Here is a 15,336-nt window from a genome sequence, read left to right as displayed (position 1 = left end):
TCACCAAATACGATCATGTTCTATAACTTTTAGCTTATAGAACAGTTGAATACATGAATTTTCAAAAGCATATCTTAAGTTGATGTATGTTGGTTGACCAGAAAGTCAGGTGAACTTTAAATGCATCCTTTTTTATCCCATTGAAGATGGTGAACTTCCTGATCTTGACTACCTGAGTACCATGACTCACATTGTGTTGGTGGATCTGGACAACTGGGGAAGCTTATTCACACAGCTGCCAGCTAACCTGAACCAAGGGACATTTATCTGGGGCTTTCAAGGTAAAAAGTGGTTGAAGGAAATACAAAGATAAGTTTAAGAAGTCTACACAGATACTTGAGCAGAGATTCTTTGAATCTGAGAGAGTGAAGGACAGGAAGAAGCAGCCACAAGGGCTTCTTAAGTCACAGTGTCACAGGCACCATGTCATAGAAATGTTCTTGAACTTTTCTAAGTCAGTCTTAATCTCCTCTGCTCTTATTATTCCTTGTAGAATATGTTCCAGAATTGCTGAATGGTTTAGGAGTCTTTCTGGCTTACCTGCTGAACTTACTCTAGGCTGTATCATACTAGGTTTTCGTAATTATCAGGACAGCCATAATACTCAGATTATTTTCTTTCTAACTCCCAAGTCCTTGTCATGTTCTTTTTGTTTTTAGTTTCAAAAGGCATGATTTTACATTCTTGTACTTGAATTTTGTACTGTCTCTGGGTCGCTCCTTAAGGATGTCCCTGGTCATCCTGCATATCAATAGGTGTATCTCACATCTGGAAGATACCAGTAGTGGTACAAGGTGATTGATGGAACTCACATAGTTACGGGTTTGTAAGAAAGCTTTTTGCGAAGTCTACCAATAGCATCCCTCTAACTTGATACTTTTCCTTATCTGAGTGTTCTTGAACCAACTTCTTGTCCACCTCATGCTTTTTCTACTGTTTTTCTCTGTATCTGCCTTTATAATTATTTTGCATCTGGTACATTGAATACTTCAGTAAAGCTTAGATAAGGGATAGTTTCAAAATATTTATTGCCTGAAACATAGGCATCATCTTAGCAGACTCGTAGGAATTGTCAGGCGTGTTTTACACTTGGTGGACAGCATTGCACTGCACTTCTTCACTTAATGTTCTTGATTATCTCTTCCTTTAGAAGATAATCAAGAGCATCCCGAAAACTGAGAGTTTCCATGCTGCTGAGGTTGGACAGAAAGGCTTGTTGATGCGTGAATCACTTTTTTTTTTCTCTTGGGTAGTCCAGTTAGCTGATGAAGGCAGAGCAAGCATGTCTGTTAATGTGAAGCATAAGTTCTTTAGTCAGCGGTGTTCCTGGACCTGTAGTTTAATGTCTGGTTGTTAGGAGTTCTGGGGACAAATCCTCTGGTCTTCTCTGTTAAAGCAAGTTAACACTCCAGGGTTTTGTGTTCTGCTCAGGCTTTACTTCTGTATCGTTGCCTGTATTGTCATTACCTACCATTTGGCCTCTCTGTACAGTAATGGTATTCTTGCGTACATGCACAAAGCCACAGAAAACACTAATTTTGAGGGTTGAGATTATACCTAATCATCCTGGATTTCTATTCCATCCTTGCTGCCTGGCTACTCCATTTATTTATATTATCTTTTCTGTATGGCTGAACAACCTGTTGTTTGTTCTTACTATCTTTTGTGAGGCTTTACCCAGCCTGACTTCTGGTCAAATTTCACTTCACCTCTGCACTTCTTGACTTCTAAGGCTATTGTGATTTGGGGTTTCGTTGTAGTTTTAATTGCTGAAGGTTTTGTGTTCATTTCTATAGTTATTCAATCCACTTGGCCTTGGAAAAACATTTTTTTTTCTTTTTCTGCACATAAAAATAAGAAACTATTAGGAATCTGACTTGAAGAAATGTCCGGCCTGTTTGATGTCTGAAGTCCAAAGCTCCTCTGCTGTGTTATATAAATCATTATTTAGTAAAGAATAATTTTTCACAGTTATATCAAACTTTCCCCACTTGAATTCAGACACTTGCTTTCAGTCTTACTTTGTTGTTCTACTTAATTTACTCAAAACTGGTTTGTCATTAATTGACCCAAGCTGGTCTGTTATGACAGAGTCTTCTGTGCCATTTTTCAAGGTTAAAATGCCCTGGTTTGATTCAGTAAGAAAAAATTGATTGAACCCAGAAATGCCTGAACTGTATTGTTGTCAGAAATGTCTCTTCGCTGACCTATCTAAGAAGGAGAAATAATCCATAGTACAGTTTTAGTGTTACTAATCTATTGCTAATATAATAATCTTACCCAAAGGTATCTCTGTGCTAGCTACGACACTGCGTCCAGGGATGTTCCAGACACAGGGACCTGCTGACACAGCCCAGCCCACATCGGTGCCCCTCAATTTCTTGCTCCCCAAACAGGGTTGCTGCATGCAGGTTGCCTCGTGGGAGTGGCTCCTGGAGCACTTGAACTGAAAAACCCATACCGAAGAGTAAATGGTGATTAAGATGGGCCATATTAATATCAGAGAACACTTCATCAGTTTATTAGCATCAACTATATTGTTACAGAGCCTGGGAACACTAAGGCTCCTGGGCACATCTGGATTTATTGTTTTAGGTACCCTCTCATAATAATGGTTTACAGAGTTATTTGATACATGCTGTTCTTGTTTGTTTAGCCTGTGAAAATGGCGACATCCCTGTCTCTTCTGATTTTTTTTTCTGCATTTCCCAAACAATGTTTCCAATTTTGTTTTTTTTAAATTATTTTTATATGATACTTTTGTATTATTTCTGTTATTCCTGTTGCTGATACAGCCTTAGCTTTGCTTTGAGTTCCTCCATTGTATTGCCCCTGCTCTGTATTGTTTCTGGTTTCAGATATTCCATTGTCCTTCACCCATTTGTGGTCTAGGTCTGCCAGAGTAAATACAGTTCTGTCATTGTTTTCAGCTGTCCTGGTCAAATATTTATGTTGCACATTTATGCAGCCAAAAGCCAAGGTTAGTGATTACAAGTCGTGACCAAGGCTGTCACAACAGATGAGAATGACTTGCAAATACTGTTTTTCTCATGGACAGATACCCCTAAATCGTTTCTGTGTAGTCTGTTACTAAATCTTTGAGCTTTGAGATAATTTTTGATACCCTCTTATAGCCATTAGGCTGGAAAGGGGTGGGGGGGGAACACAAAAAACCCCAGGAGAAATCTATTGAAGATTGCTTCTACTTCTTTGTCGGACTGGGTGTGGGCAGGTTGGAATACACAATCCTCTGCTGCCTGTTTACTTGAGCCTTAATTTCATATGTTGTCACATGAAGTGCCATCAATGACTGCTTTCACTTTCCATTCAAAATCCTTTCTTATATCCAGACACTCTATCATCTGGCAGAGAAAGCAACATTTTTTTCCTCCCCATTGCAGACCCATTATTTCTTCCATTATTATATTCTTGGGAATGTAATGAAATTCTTATTTACTCCCTTCAAATTGTCCTTCAGTTGTTTGTCTTTTTATGTTGTCAGAGTAACTCCAAGCGCCTCTGTTTTTCCCTCTCTTCTCGAGAGACTTGCTGCTTCTTTCCTTCCCCTTGCAAGCTGTTTCAGCCTGATATTATCTGTAGCAGGCCTGTTACTTGGTTCGTCTCTATTATCCAACTGTTTTCTCAGCCAGTAACTACATGTTTTAGGATACTGTTGAGAAAATTCCTGCACTTATTTTTTTCCCCACTTGTAGCGTCATTTTGCTTATCCTTGACTGCATCCAAGTGTTAGTCAAGACTCCAGCATTTGTTTCAGCTGTTGCTCCAGTTCTTGGATCCTCTTTTTAAAGAGTTCTGACATGTCATGTGTCAGGCAGTTACAGAATCTGGTGGAAATAACCTTGGGCATTACATTAGTACAGGATTCCCTAAGAGAAGCATTTCTGTTATTGTACTATGTTCCCAGAGCTCCTCTGCTTCTGCACATTAACAATAACTGTGCTTAAAACTGAAAAAAATACGTTCTTATGTCTAAATGCACATGATATCTAGAAGATAAGTTTTTCAGGATTAGAAGAAAAAAAAAATTCATACAAAATTGAATGAGAGGCTTTGTGTAGGATCAGGCTAGCTACTTTTTCCTTTTTTGTTTTCTAACCCAAGACCAAGGGTTCTTTCGGGATTTTGGTTATATGTTTATTTTAGTTTTCACATTGGTCAAAATAAATTCTGTCTTTAAAGCCAGATTTATCTTTGCTTTTGCCTTCTTGCATTCTTAATTCATGGTGGCATTTCTGGGTTTTGTTTGTTTTCTTTTTTTTTTTTTTATTTTTTTATTTTTCTTCACTGTTTAGGAGGATACAGCAACTGGAAACCTCCAGTGCAGTGCAAAATTTACAATTATCTTAAGAGGATTGGATGTTTCTTTCTTCATCCACGTTGTGGTACCAGAAGAGAAGCAGCATACTTTGCTCTTTGTGTTCATGTAAGTTAGTGCACACTTTTATTGTTGTGTTTCTGTACCCAGAGAAGAGTGGCAGATGATATCTGCTGTTGACATCAAGTACTAATTACAGATGAGATTCTCAGATTCTCTTCATGTGACTTCTACATCCTCTAAAAAGAATGATAAACCTCTCAGTGAATTGAGTGGAGACAGCCTGTTGAGAAGTGATTTACTTTTTTTTCCCCCCTTTTTCCCCCCTTTTTCCCCCCTTTTCCCCCCTTTTTCCCCCCTTTTCCCCCCCTTTTTCCCCCCTTTTTCCCCCTTTTTTCCCCCTTTTTCCCCCCTTTTTCCCCCCTTTTTCCCCCTTTTTCCCCCCTTTTTCCCCCCTTTTTCCCCCCTTTTTCCCCCCTTTTTCCCCCCTTTTTCCCCCCTTTTCCCCCCTTTTTCCCTTTCCCCCCTTTTTCCCCCCTTTTTCCCCCCTTTTTCCCCCCTTTTTTTCCCCCCTTTTCCCCCCTTTTTCCCCCTTTTTCCCCCCCCCTTTTTTCCCCCCCTTTTTCCCCCCCCTTTTTCCCCCCCTTTTTCCCTCCCTTTTTCCCCCCTTTTTTCCCCCCCTTTTTCCTCCCCTTTTTCCCCCCTTTTTCCCCCCTTTTTCCCATAAACCCCTTATTCCCCCCCTTTTTCCCCCCCTTTTTCCCCCCCCTTTTTCCCCCGCCCTTTTTCCCCCCCTTTTTCCCCCCTTGTTTTCCCCCCCACTTTTTTTCCCCCCCGGTGTTTCGCCCCCTTTCCCCCCCTTTTTCCCCCCGCCTTTTTCCCACCCCTATTTTCCCCCCCTTTTTCCCCCCTATTTTCCCCCCTTTTTCGCCCCCTTTTTTCCCCCTCCCCTTTTTCTTCCCCCCCTTGTTGTTCCCCCCCTTTTTCCCCCCTTTTTACCCCCCCTTTTTCCCCCCCTTTTTTCCCCCCCTTTTTCCCCCCCCTTTTTCCCCCCCCTTTTTTTCCCCTCCCTCTTTTCCCCCCCTTTTTTCCCCCCCTTTTTTCCTCGCTTTTTGTCCCCCCCTTTTTTCCCCCCCGCTTTTTTCCCCCCTCTTGTTTCCCCCCTCCTTTTTCCTTCTCCCCCCCTTGTTCTCCCCCCTTTTTTCCCGCCCCTTTTTCCCCCTCTTTTTCCCTCCCTTTTTTTCCCCCCCTTTTTTTTTTTTCCCCCCCTTTTTCCCCCTCCTTTGTTCCCCCCCTTTTTTCCCTCTTTTTCCCCCCCTTTTTTCCCCCCCCTTTTTTCCCCCCCCCCTTTTCCCCCCCTCTTTTTCCCCCCCCTTTTCCCCCCCTTTCCCTTTTTCCCCCCTTTTTCTTCTCCCCCCCTTTTTCCCCCCCTTTTTCCCCCCCCCTTTTTTCCCCCCCCTTTTTCCCTCCCGCCCGCTCCTTTTCCCCCCCTCTCTTTCCCCCTCTTCCCCCCCTTTTTCCCCCCTTCCCCCCCTTTTCCCCCCCTTCCTATTTTGTTTGGTTTTTGCCCCCCTTTTTCCCCCGCTCTTTTTCCCCCCCCTTTTTCGCCCTTTTTTCCTCCCCCCCCCTTTTTCCCCCCCCTTTTCCCCCCCCTTTTTCCCCTCCCTTTTCCCCCCCCCTTTTTCCCCCCCTCTTTCCCCCCCTCTTTTCCCCCCCCCTTTTTCCTCCCCCCCTTCTTCCTTTCCCCCCCTTTTCCCCCGCCCCTTTTCCCCCCCTTTTTCCCCCCCTTTTTCCCCCTTTTCGCCCCCCTCCTCCTTGTTTTCCCCCCCCTTTTGTTTTTTTTTCCCCCCTTTTTTCCCCCGCTTTTTCCCGCCCCCCTTTTTTCCCCCCCTTTTTTTCCCCTCCCTTTGTTCCCCCCTTCCCCCCCCTTTCTTCTCCCCCTTTTTTCCCCCCCTTTTTTCCGCCCTTTTTCCCCCCCCCTTTTTCCTTTCCTTCCCCCCCTTTTTCTTCCCCTCCTTCTTTTTCCCTCCCCCCCCTTTTTCCTCCCCCCCCTTTTCCTCCCCCCTTTTTTTCCCCCCCCTGTGGTCCCCTGGCCCCCCCCCCTTTGTACGCCCCCCCCGTTCCCCCCACCCCTTAGCCCTCCCCCCGGGTTCCCCCCCCCCTGTTTCCCCCGCCCCCTTTCCCCCCCCCCCCCCTTCCCCCCCCCCCCTTTTCCCCCCCCTTTTCCCCTTTCCATAGGAATAAGAATGTTAGTGGAAATCAGACATCAGTTTGTTGTGGAGGGGAAGGGGACTGGTCAGGGAATGACTTAAAAACCACAATTCTTACACTTTCTGTTTCAGAGAAATGTAACTTCTGCCTCTCTCTTCAAGTAGCCCAAATCTAGAGCCATCTCTAAGCTGGAGTTGGATGGGTGCTAGTTTCAGAGACCCTGTTGGGCTGACAAAGAGCAGTCCCTCTGTTCAGTAGACCTAGGGCTTTGGCTGGATTGGGAGGGGTGTAGGTGAAGGACAGTAATCTGGGATACCATGGGGACTCATGTTTTTAATATGGTGCTTTATGAGTTAGATAAAGCTCCTTGAGAATCTAATTATATGATATGTGTGTTTTACAACAGTGTTTGTAAGTTACATTACACTTTTTTATGATTCTTAAAATGCTCTGCACAGATGACTTGTTTTATGTAGAGATGGTTCTGAAATGCTGCTTTTTAGGAATTTATTCCACATTCCATCTGTACTGTTGTGGTAGCCATTTCCTATATCTGTTGTCATATGTATAGAATAAATGCAGTGTCAAACTGTTGAAATAATACCTTTCACAGTGGTATAACCTGCATTGGACCATAAAAGTGGTGATACAGAAGTGTAGAAGGCTTTCCTATGAAGACCTGTCTTACAAAAAGCTAGCCAAACCCCATGAGATAAAAACATAATCTCAGTTCAACACTTGTCATTTGTTCCCGTACAGGCTGGTCGTCTGGATGAGCACCTGCCCAAGCAAATTCCTTTCACCATACTTTCTGGAGACAAAAGCTTCCTGGAACTGGAAACTCAATTTAAGATGACCCAGCGGTCAGCTCGCATCCTAAATCCTCACCACATTGAAGGAGACATGATGTGTGCCTTGCTAAACAGCATTTCAGATACCACAAAAGGTAGAAAGTAAACATTAAACACCGTCTTTCCAGTAAACCAATAGTTCTTTCCAATAAAAGAATTGAACACTTGTGCTGGTAACACAAGCTGTTGCTTGATGCTTCTTGTATTGTACTGGTATTTCAATGAAATATAGATCAGAAAAATCAATTTGCTTGGGGCAAGCTTCGAAACCAGACTTAATTAAGCATTTTTATTCAACATAACAAACTCCGTCCTCCCTGTATTCTTTATTATAGCAGAGACAAACTGTTGTTTCAGTCTGAAAACTCCTTTCTAGAGCACTCTCATATGCATATTTGTCAATATGTACTCAAATCTGCTTTGCTTGATTTGTTCTGGGTCTGAAACAAATGTGACTCTGCTAAAGCATCATTATTTCCCCAAATATCTCTGCCTATTTTAACTCTGATTGTCCTCCTCTTTACTCCCAATCACTTGATAAGTGTCTTCACTGGTGCATGGCTGACACATCTGTTTGGAGGAAAAGTATCAAGGAAAGCTTTTAAGTTCTCTGGAATGCCATATTCTAATTAATGGCATGCTAAAACGATCACGCTGGTTTTATATAGGATAATCAAAGAGGTCTGAGCCAGCTCATTTTCGTGCAAAGGATACCGGAGCTGAGGTGAGTTTTAATACTTCTCAGTATCTTAAAATATCTTGGAAGTAAAGTTTTCCTAGAAGACCTGACGTTTCTCTGTAAACACATTATTGCTTTTCCTGGGTTCTTGTTGTGGTTTGGGGGGCTTGTAAATTGAGTGCATATTACAGAAAGTTGTTTCTGAACTAGCCCTAACCTGTTTTCAGAAAAATACACTGCTAGTCTTGATGCAGGTGTATGAGAGCTATCACGTGGTGCTGCTGTTCTACCCGGAAGATTGAAGTGGAGTGCTAGCACTACTGGTGAATTGGCATCGATTGATTAGAGGGAAAAAGAAAGATAGGATAATTAAATGGTTTCCTGAAAAAAATGATCTATGGTGAGCTGGAATTGATTTATGTGCTTCTGATACAGAAAAGGTGCTTATAGAGTTTTCTGGCTACCCCAGGCATTTGCTGGTCTAGATTTTTCAGCTGGATTATGGAGATGTGATCCCCAGCCAGAAGCAGCCATACTAGTAAAATTTCTTGGCGTAGTTAATTATAGAACTGTCACTTTCACTAGTGCAGTTGACTTTGCTCAAAGGGGAAGATTGGTTTTCTCCACAGTTGTCCATAAAGCTACGCATTGAATCATTGTATTCCCACTATGAATGTTTTCTTTGTAGAGTGTATTGAAATTCCTAGATTGATAGATCTCTTCTAATGTAATTATAGCTATAACTGTATATTAATGCAGGAGGCTGTTTTTGCTTTGGGAGCTTTGCATGTTTTTGGGAGGAAGAGTTGGAAGAGAGCTCGAACTTGCAAGCAGTCAATTTAAGTCAATTCAGCTGTAGGGGCTTCCTTTCTTGTACAGTTTGTTGTACGACTTAACGTTACGAGATGGTGAGAGGGGAATGACTGTTTTGCTACGTAAGGGTACTCTAGCTCCCTGCCTGGGTAGTTTGGCTAGGATAGCTTTATTCACGGGGGTATACTGGCTCAGAGGTGATGTCTTTGATCTAACCATTTTCTGTGTATAAATTATACTCCAGGTGTTTGGGGTTTTTTTATATTGGATTTGCTTTCAGAAGTTTCCTAATCTAACCCTTCTTTCAATGTCCTTTACTATGTTAATATTTAATGTATTATTATGGTGATGGGCTCTACTGAGAGGCCCTAAACCTCAACTTGCTGGCTGTCTGATTGTTGTGCATCCCACTTAAGTTATGCATGCAGTTGTTATAAAAAAAAAAAAAAAAAAAAAAAAAAAAAAAAAAAATACTTTGAGCAGGAAAGTGATGGAATTGCACAAGTCCCTTGGCTGTCAGCGTTCCCTGGCAAACTTGTAAGGAACAGAATTGTCTTGAGCCATCCTTGGTCCTGTTCTCCAGTCAGTGTCAGCAGGGAGGGACCCAAACAGTGAGAGCCGCCATTGTCTCCTGTTCCTGTATTAAAACAGGACATTAGAAAATCATTTTTGCTAATAGGCCTATGTTTGCTGCGTGTGGGATGATGTTGTTACGAAGAGTCTATAAAGTTTTTTAAAAAGATAAAGCCACTGCATAATACGCACTTCACTGTATGGCTCAGCAGCATCAGTAAGCATTTGCAAGTCTTAGTGTGGCAAGACCAGTATCAGAGGGCTGAGATGGAAAGTCATGCAAGGTATCATAGGCTGGTATAACCTGTTGTCCTATTACAGAAATGCAGCTGAACATAAGGAAATATAAACAAGATTTGCTTGCTTTGTGACTTTCTCAAGCCTATGGCTATTATTCTGGAGGGAGAAATAAGTGAGAAACAGTTACCACAGAGAATTGTGTTGAAAAATATAAGACAGTTGTTGGTATTGGATGAACTTCAAAATGAAAAACCTATTTCCCTGAATCACCTTCACATAGCTATCATTAGCTTGTGAGCAGCTGGATTGTGTTTGGATTGTGGCAATCTGACAGTTGCACCTTCTGAACCATTTTACCATATCAGCAGAACTGCTGTGGGAACTGTGGTACCTGCATTCATTTTAAAATAAATAAATAAAAATAGAATTTCCTGCATATGTTGCAGTAGGGTATCGACTGTGTGTTGCCTTAGGAGACCATTGGCAGTAGTGAATGCATTAATTTCCTTTTAGGTATGAAAAGAGTAGGCAAGACATTTATTCTTATTTGCTCTCTCCTGCTGCTAAACCTGAGTTCATAAACACAGAAGGTTTTTTTTCTTTTATGCTGAAGGCACAACACATGATGCACAATTCATGTGTGTTAATAGAGTGGTTTGAGAAGGGTAGAAGAGAAGAGTTTTCTCTGTCTTCCTTCGCAATTCCTTTGTAAAGAAAAGTTTGTAGCATGCAGAAAAATGCCATTATTCCCTTGTCTATGACTTGATACTTGATATCTAGTCATGACAGTACTGCTACAGCTTATACTTTTAATGAGTGCGGGACAATGTTGAGGGCAAAGCTGATGGTAGGTTAGGGGTCATCACGTCCATCCTGACACTGATAGGAGTGCCCCAACTTCTTGGTTGACAGAAGTGATTTTTGTGTAAGTCGATGGCTTTAGCTTAACTGTATTTCTCAGTCATATTCAAATGAGATCCTTTATTGACTGAGCTTTTAAGTAAAACAGACTTTTTTTAATAATAAGAGGACCAAATTTTCTGGAGTATTTCTTCTCCTTTCTTTTAAAGAGCCAGGCTGTTTCATGAGACTGTCAAAATCAATGGTGTAGTGATGTACTATGTTGTCTGCCAAATAGCCACTGCACCTCTTTTACTGACACATTAGGTTCATTTCCACTGTGCTCAAGTGGAGTTGTCAGCCTGCATCTTCAATCTGCTACTATTGCCTGAAGTGTTTAAATACTACTGCATGTAGCTTCTCTGACAGTTTATATTTGGAAGAGCAGGATTTCAGTTCATTTTGATGAATGCTGCCAAGTTTCCTAGTTCCCACTATCCCAAAAAGCTTTTGGTTTACATACAGCAGTTAGGAATTAATTTACAGTAGAAATTGAGAATAATTGCTTGCCTTCTCAATGGTCAAGTTTTCGTGGGTGTTGAGGTCCATCCAATATGAATACCACATCTGACCCCACCCAGTCTCTGCTTTTTTCCAACCTTCAGTTAACACAGGCTGCACATGACTGAAGATAGGTCACAGCCTCCAGCCCCCACTGACCAAAGAGACTGAATGTGAAGGGCATGAGCATCTGCGGTGTGACACACCATGAATGAATGATGGTTACTCTAGTAAGACTCTATTCGTTTATATACACTGTTATTACAGTGGCCACAGCCTATTGCAGTAGGGAGTGATAAGAAAGTCACCCTTGAGTTGTAACCGTGTGTTTAGCTACAACAGGAAGTTGTTATTGGCTTTGGTATGTCAGTGGCATCTCTTGTGTGCACCTTTTAAATATATGCATATCCTCTAGGGAGAAAGCGGTGTATTAAGACCTAAGATAATGAGTCTGAACAAGAATTGTAGCCAAGTGGATGAACTGGGAAGACCTCAGATCATACAAAAAAATCCTCAAGGTTTAGTTTAATCTGGTTGTGAATTTTAGAGAGGTGTCTAAGATGAAGGTTAAATGAAAGCCTGAGTGATCACTATGGTATTGGCCACAGTTTCCAAAAAACGCAATTGGAGGAGGGGGAGGGATTGAGAACTTTATTTTTAGTCGTGCTACACTTGAATGAACAGATGAATGAGTATCTGTGGGGAGAGAGATATAGAGTAAAGCTTTAATTTGCATGGAGGAAGAGAGGTCTTGTGTATTTGTGAACCCTCAGCAGGGAGCAGCTGTACTTGCATTTACAGATGATGTTACCTTAATGAAGAAACGGAGATTAGAGCAGTAAGTATTAGGGAGGAGTATGTGGGGAGGATCCTCTGGGGACATATTGGAGAAGGAATAAAGGAAAGGATTCTGGAAGCCAAGGAACAGTATTATAAAGGCAGCGTGATCACGCATACTCAACGTCATTGCTAATGAAGATAAGGATGAGGTACTGATTTTAAGTTTTTGGCTAAGTAGTCACTAGGATCCTAAGTGAGGTAACTTCAGTGGTATCCTTAAGGTAAGGTAGCACTAAAACTTCAGACATCAACTGTAGAAGGAAAAGGGTCAGTGGTTGGAGAGACAGTGATGAGTTAAGTGTGATACTAATTTCACTGAACATTGGGATGGGAAAGAGAGGATGAGTTTGGGAGTTACAGAAAAGACTAAGAGAAGGAGCATTGTAGGAGAGAGAAGCAGAGGTAGGGTGTGAGACTGTATAATGTGTGCAGTAGTCAGGAGGTGTGTTAAGAAGTTGTATGGCAAGGGAGGAGGGTTAAGGCTGGGGAATGGAAATCGAGTGTCTGGTGAGACAGAGGAACCAGTAAACCTGATGGAAATTAAGGGGATTGTGGTAACTAGGGGGGGTTGCAAGAGAAGAGGATCAGCTATGGCGGGGGGGGGATTATGCTAAGCCATGTGGGCAGCTAACCCAAATTCAAGTTGTGGCACTTTGATGTCAGGACAGTGGGTGGCGCTTGCATTCTGTGAAAGTTTACCAGTCTCTTCCCAGAACAGGTTTCTATGAGAAACTTGCCAAATGTCAAAAAAACACTATATTTGCTCCCAACTATAGGGTTAATCTTTCTGATGTCTGTGTTCTATATTCATCCAGAATTTGCCTTCCTGTTTTTTCATTCTTCCAGCCGGAATTTGGCAATATGTGAGGGCAATAGTGAGCAGTAGGATTTCCTTGAGAGAATAGGTACAGTCAGAGTTTCTTAGCTGTTGTTTATTTAATAAAATGTACTAGAGAAGAGGCCATATCTTAAGATCTCTTGGCTGAGAAACTGGGCGGTTGCTTTTCCTCTGACCCCAGGGGAGTTGGGAGCTACAGAACATGCTAAGCTTTTTAACAAGAGAGACAGGACATGCCTGATTTCTCTAAATTAAATGTTCTCATTTACTTTTCATCATCAGAAGATGCCAACAGTACCACAGGAGTATATGCTGATGAAGTGATGAAGGGCTGGATGAGCAAACGGTGAGGTGGATTGAAAACTGGCTGAATGGCCAGACCCAGAACATGTTGATCAGTGGCATGAAGTCCAGTTGGAGGCCAGTAACCAGATGTGTACCCCAGGGGTCAATACTGGGTCTGGTCCTTTTTAATGTGTTCCTTAATGACTTAGATGGTGGGGCACAGTGTACCCTCAGAAGGTTTGCTGGTGACACAGAACTGGGAGTGGCAGCTGATACACCAGAGGGCTTGTGCTGCCATCCAGAGGAACCTTGACAGGGAAGAAATGGCCTGACAGGAACCTCATGAAGCTCAACAAGGAGAAGTGCAAAGCCCTGCACCTGGAGAGGGACAACCCCAGGCACTGATATAGGCTGACCAGGGGTCAATCAACTGGAAAACAGCTTTGCAGAAAAGGACCTGGGGGGCCTGGTGGACACTAAGTTGACCACGAGCCAGCAATGTGCTCTCATGGCTAAGAAAGCCAACACTACCCTGGGCTGCATTAGGAGGACTGTTGCCAGTAGGTTGAGGGAGGTGGTCCTTTCCCTCTACTCAGCGCTGGTAAGGCCATAACTGTCAAGTTCTGAGCTCCTCAGTACAGTATCTTTTTGGTAATATTCAAAAGCCATCTGGACATAGTCCTGGGCCACTGGCTCTAGGTGATCCTGCTTAAACAGGACAGGGGGGCTGGACGAGATGACCTCCGGAGGTCCCTTCCAACCTCAGCCATTCTGTGATACTTGCATGGAGTATATTCTTAATTGGAATCCACAATCTTGTTGAGAGCAGAGTTCAGTCACAGGGTACAGACATGTTATGAGCAACATTAGATCAAGCACAATGACCTCTCCCATGTCGAAAAGCAGCCTGGTGTCTTCTGAGTTGAAAATGCATCTGTCCAATCAGTTGGCCTTTCTTTCTCTTTGGTTGACAAGTGATGAGTTCCACAGTGTCCTGGTTTTGGCTGGGATAGAGTTAATTTTCTTTCTGGTGGCTGGTATAGTGTTATGTTTTGGGTTCAGTATGAGAAGAAAGTGGATAACACTCTGATGTTTTCAGTTGTCGCTTAGTAGCGTTTAGACTAAGTCAAGGATTTTTCAGCTTCTCATGCCCAGCCAGCAAGAAGGCTGGAGGAGCACAAGAAGTTGGGAGGGGACACAGCTGGGGCAGCTGACCCCAACTGGCCAAAGGGATATTCCATATGATGTGAGGTCATGCCCAGTATATAAACTGGGGGCAGTTGGCCTGGGGGGTGGGTCGCTGCTCAGGAACTAACTGGGCATCGGTCAGCGAGCGGTGAGGAATTGCATTGTGAATCACTTGTTTTGTATATTCCAATCCTTTTATTATTGTTGTTGTTGTCATTTTATTATTGTTACTGTTATCATTATTAGTTCCTTCCTTTCTGTTCTATTAAACTGTTCTTATCTCAGCCCATGAGTTTTATCTTTTTCCTTCTGATTCTCTCCCCCCACCCCACTGGGCAGGGGGGAAGTGAGTGAGCAGCTGCGTGGTGCTTAGTTGCTGGCTGAGGTTAAACCATGACACAAACTAACAGTTCTTGCTGTCTAGCCCCTAACGAAGCTGAATTCCTGCCCCCCACCCCCTTATTTGTTGGAGCATTTCTGCCTACAATTTTTGCCTGCAGGCAGCTTTTCTTCTGACTGTTACAGACTTATTCCCAATTCCTGTAGAGCCGTATCAGAACATCTTAAAATTCTCATCTCTACTGCTTTTGTGCCTTTAGTCTTTGCTCTGTATAGGTTTGGGGAGGGTGGGGGCAGGGGGGGACCACTGAGGACAGGCATAACTGTGTCTTTGTTTTTGGATAAGGAAAGTCTCAGTGTAATTTGAGATAACTGACAAGTCTTTGTGTGAAAACCTCCTAAATAAGGTTTGGCTTTTTGTTAGCCTCTTAATAGGTTAACTTTCACTAACTCAGAGATTTCAGAGAAGCCAGCAACTGCCTCCATGGGAATTTGGATGTATGTTAATACAGTTAGGTAGAGGGGAGAGAAGTATTGCAAATAATGACCAGTGAAGGCAGAGTGTTGCTCATGAGGCTTTGCCAGATCAGTGAAGGCAGAGTGTAGCTCATGAGACTTTGAACATGCTTCGTAACTGTGTTTGACTGTGTCCTGGGTTCAGCTGGGATAGAGTTAATTTTTACAGGAACCTGGGAGGTGGGGGGGCACAGCCGGGGCAGCTGACCTGAACTAGCCAAAGGAA

General features: G+C 42.9%; 1 protein-coding gene across 11 annotated transcripts in view; it reads left to right on the top strand.

The window, feature by feature from the left end:
- ZNF451 (zinc finger protein 451) overlaps nucleotides 1-15,336 on the top strand; it is a 46,691-nt gene that overhangs the window by 25,937 nt on the left and 5,418 nt on the right. For 10 of the 11 annotated variants that reach the window (XM_041122047.1, XM_041122043.1, XM_030003844.2 and 7 more), the window contains exons 11-13: nucleotides 147-281; nucleotides 4,314-4,444; nucleotides 7,307-7,493. In XM_041122047.1, the coding sequence (XP_040977981.1) occupies nucleotides 147-281; nucleotides 4,314-4,444; nucleotides 7,307-7,493 (453 nt within the window). Of the gene's footprint in view, nucleotides 1-146; nucleotides 282-4,313; nucleotides 4,445-7,306; nucleotides 7,494-8,066; nucleotides 8,123-15,336 lie in introns of all 11 variants that reach the window. The other variant, XR_005931975.1, reaches the window with a different exon arrangement.

The sequence above is a fragment of the Aquila chrysaetos genome, chromosome 2 (assembly GCF_900496995.4).
Source record: "Aquila chrysaetos chrysaetos chromosome 2, bAquChr1.4, whole genome shotgun sequence".
Classification (NCBI taxonomy): Eukaryota; Metazoa; Chordata; class Aves; order Accipitriformes; family Accipitridae; genus Aquila; species Aquila chrysaetos.
The sequence above is the reverse complement of the archived record's forward strand: the minus strand, read 5'-3'. Positions and strand labels throughout refer to the sequence as shown.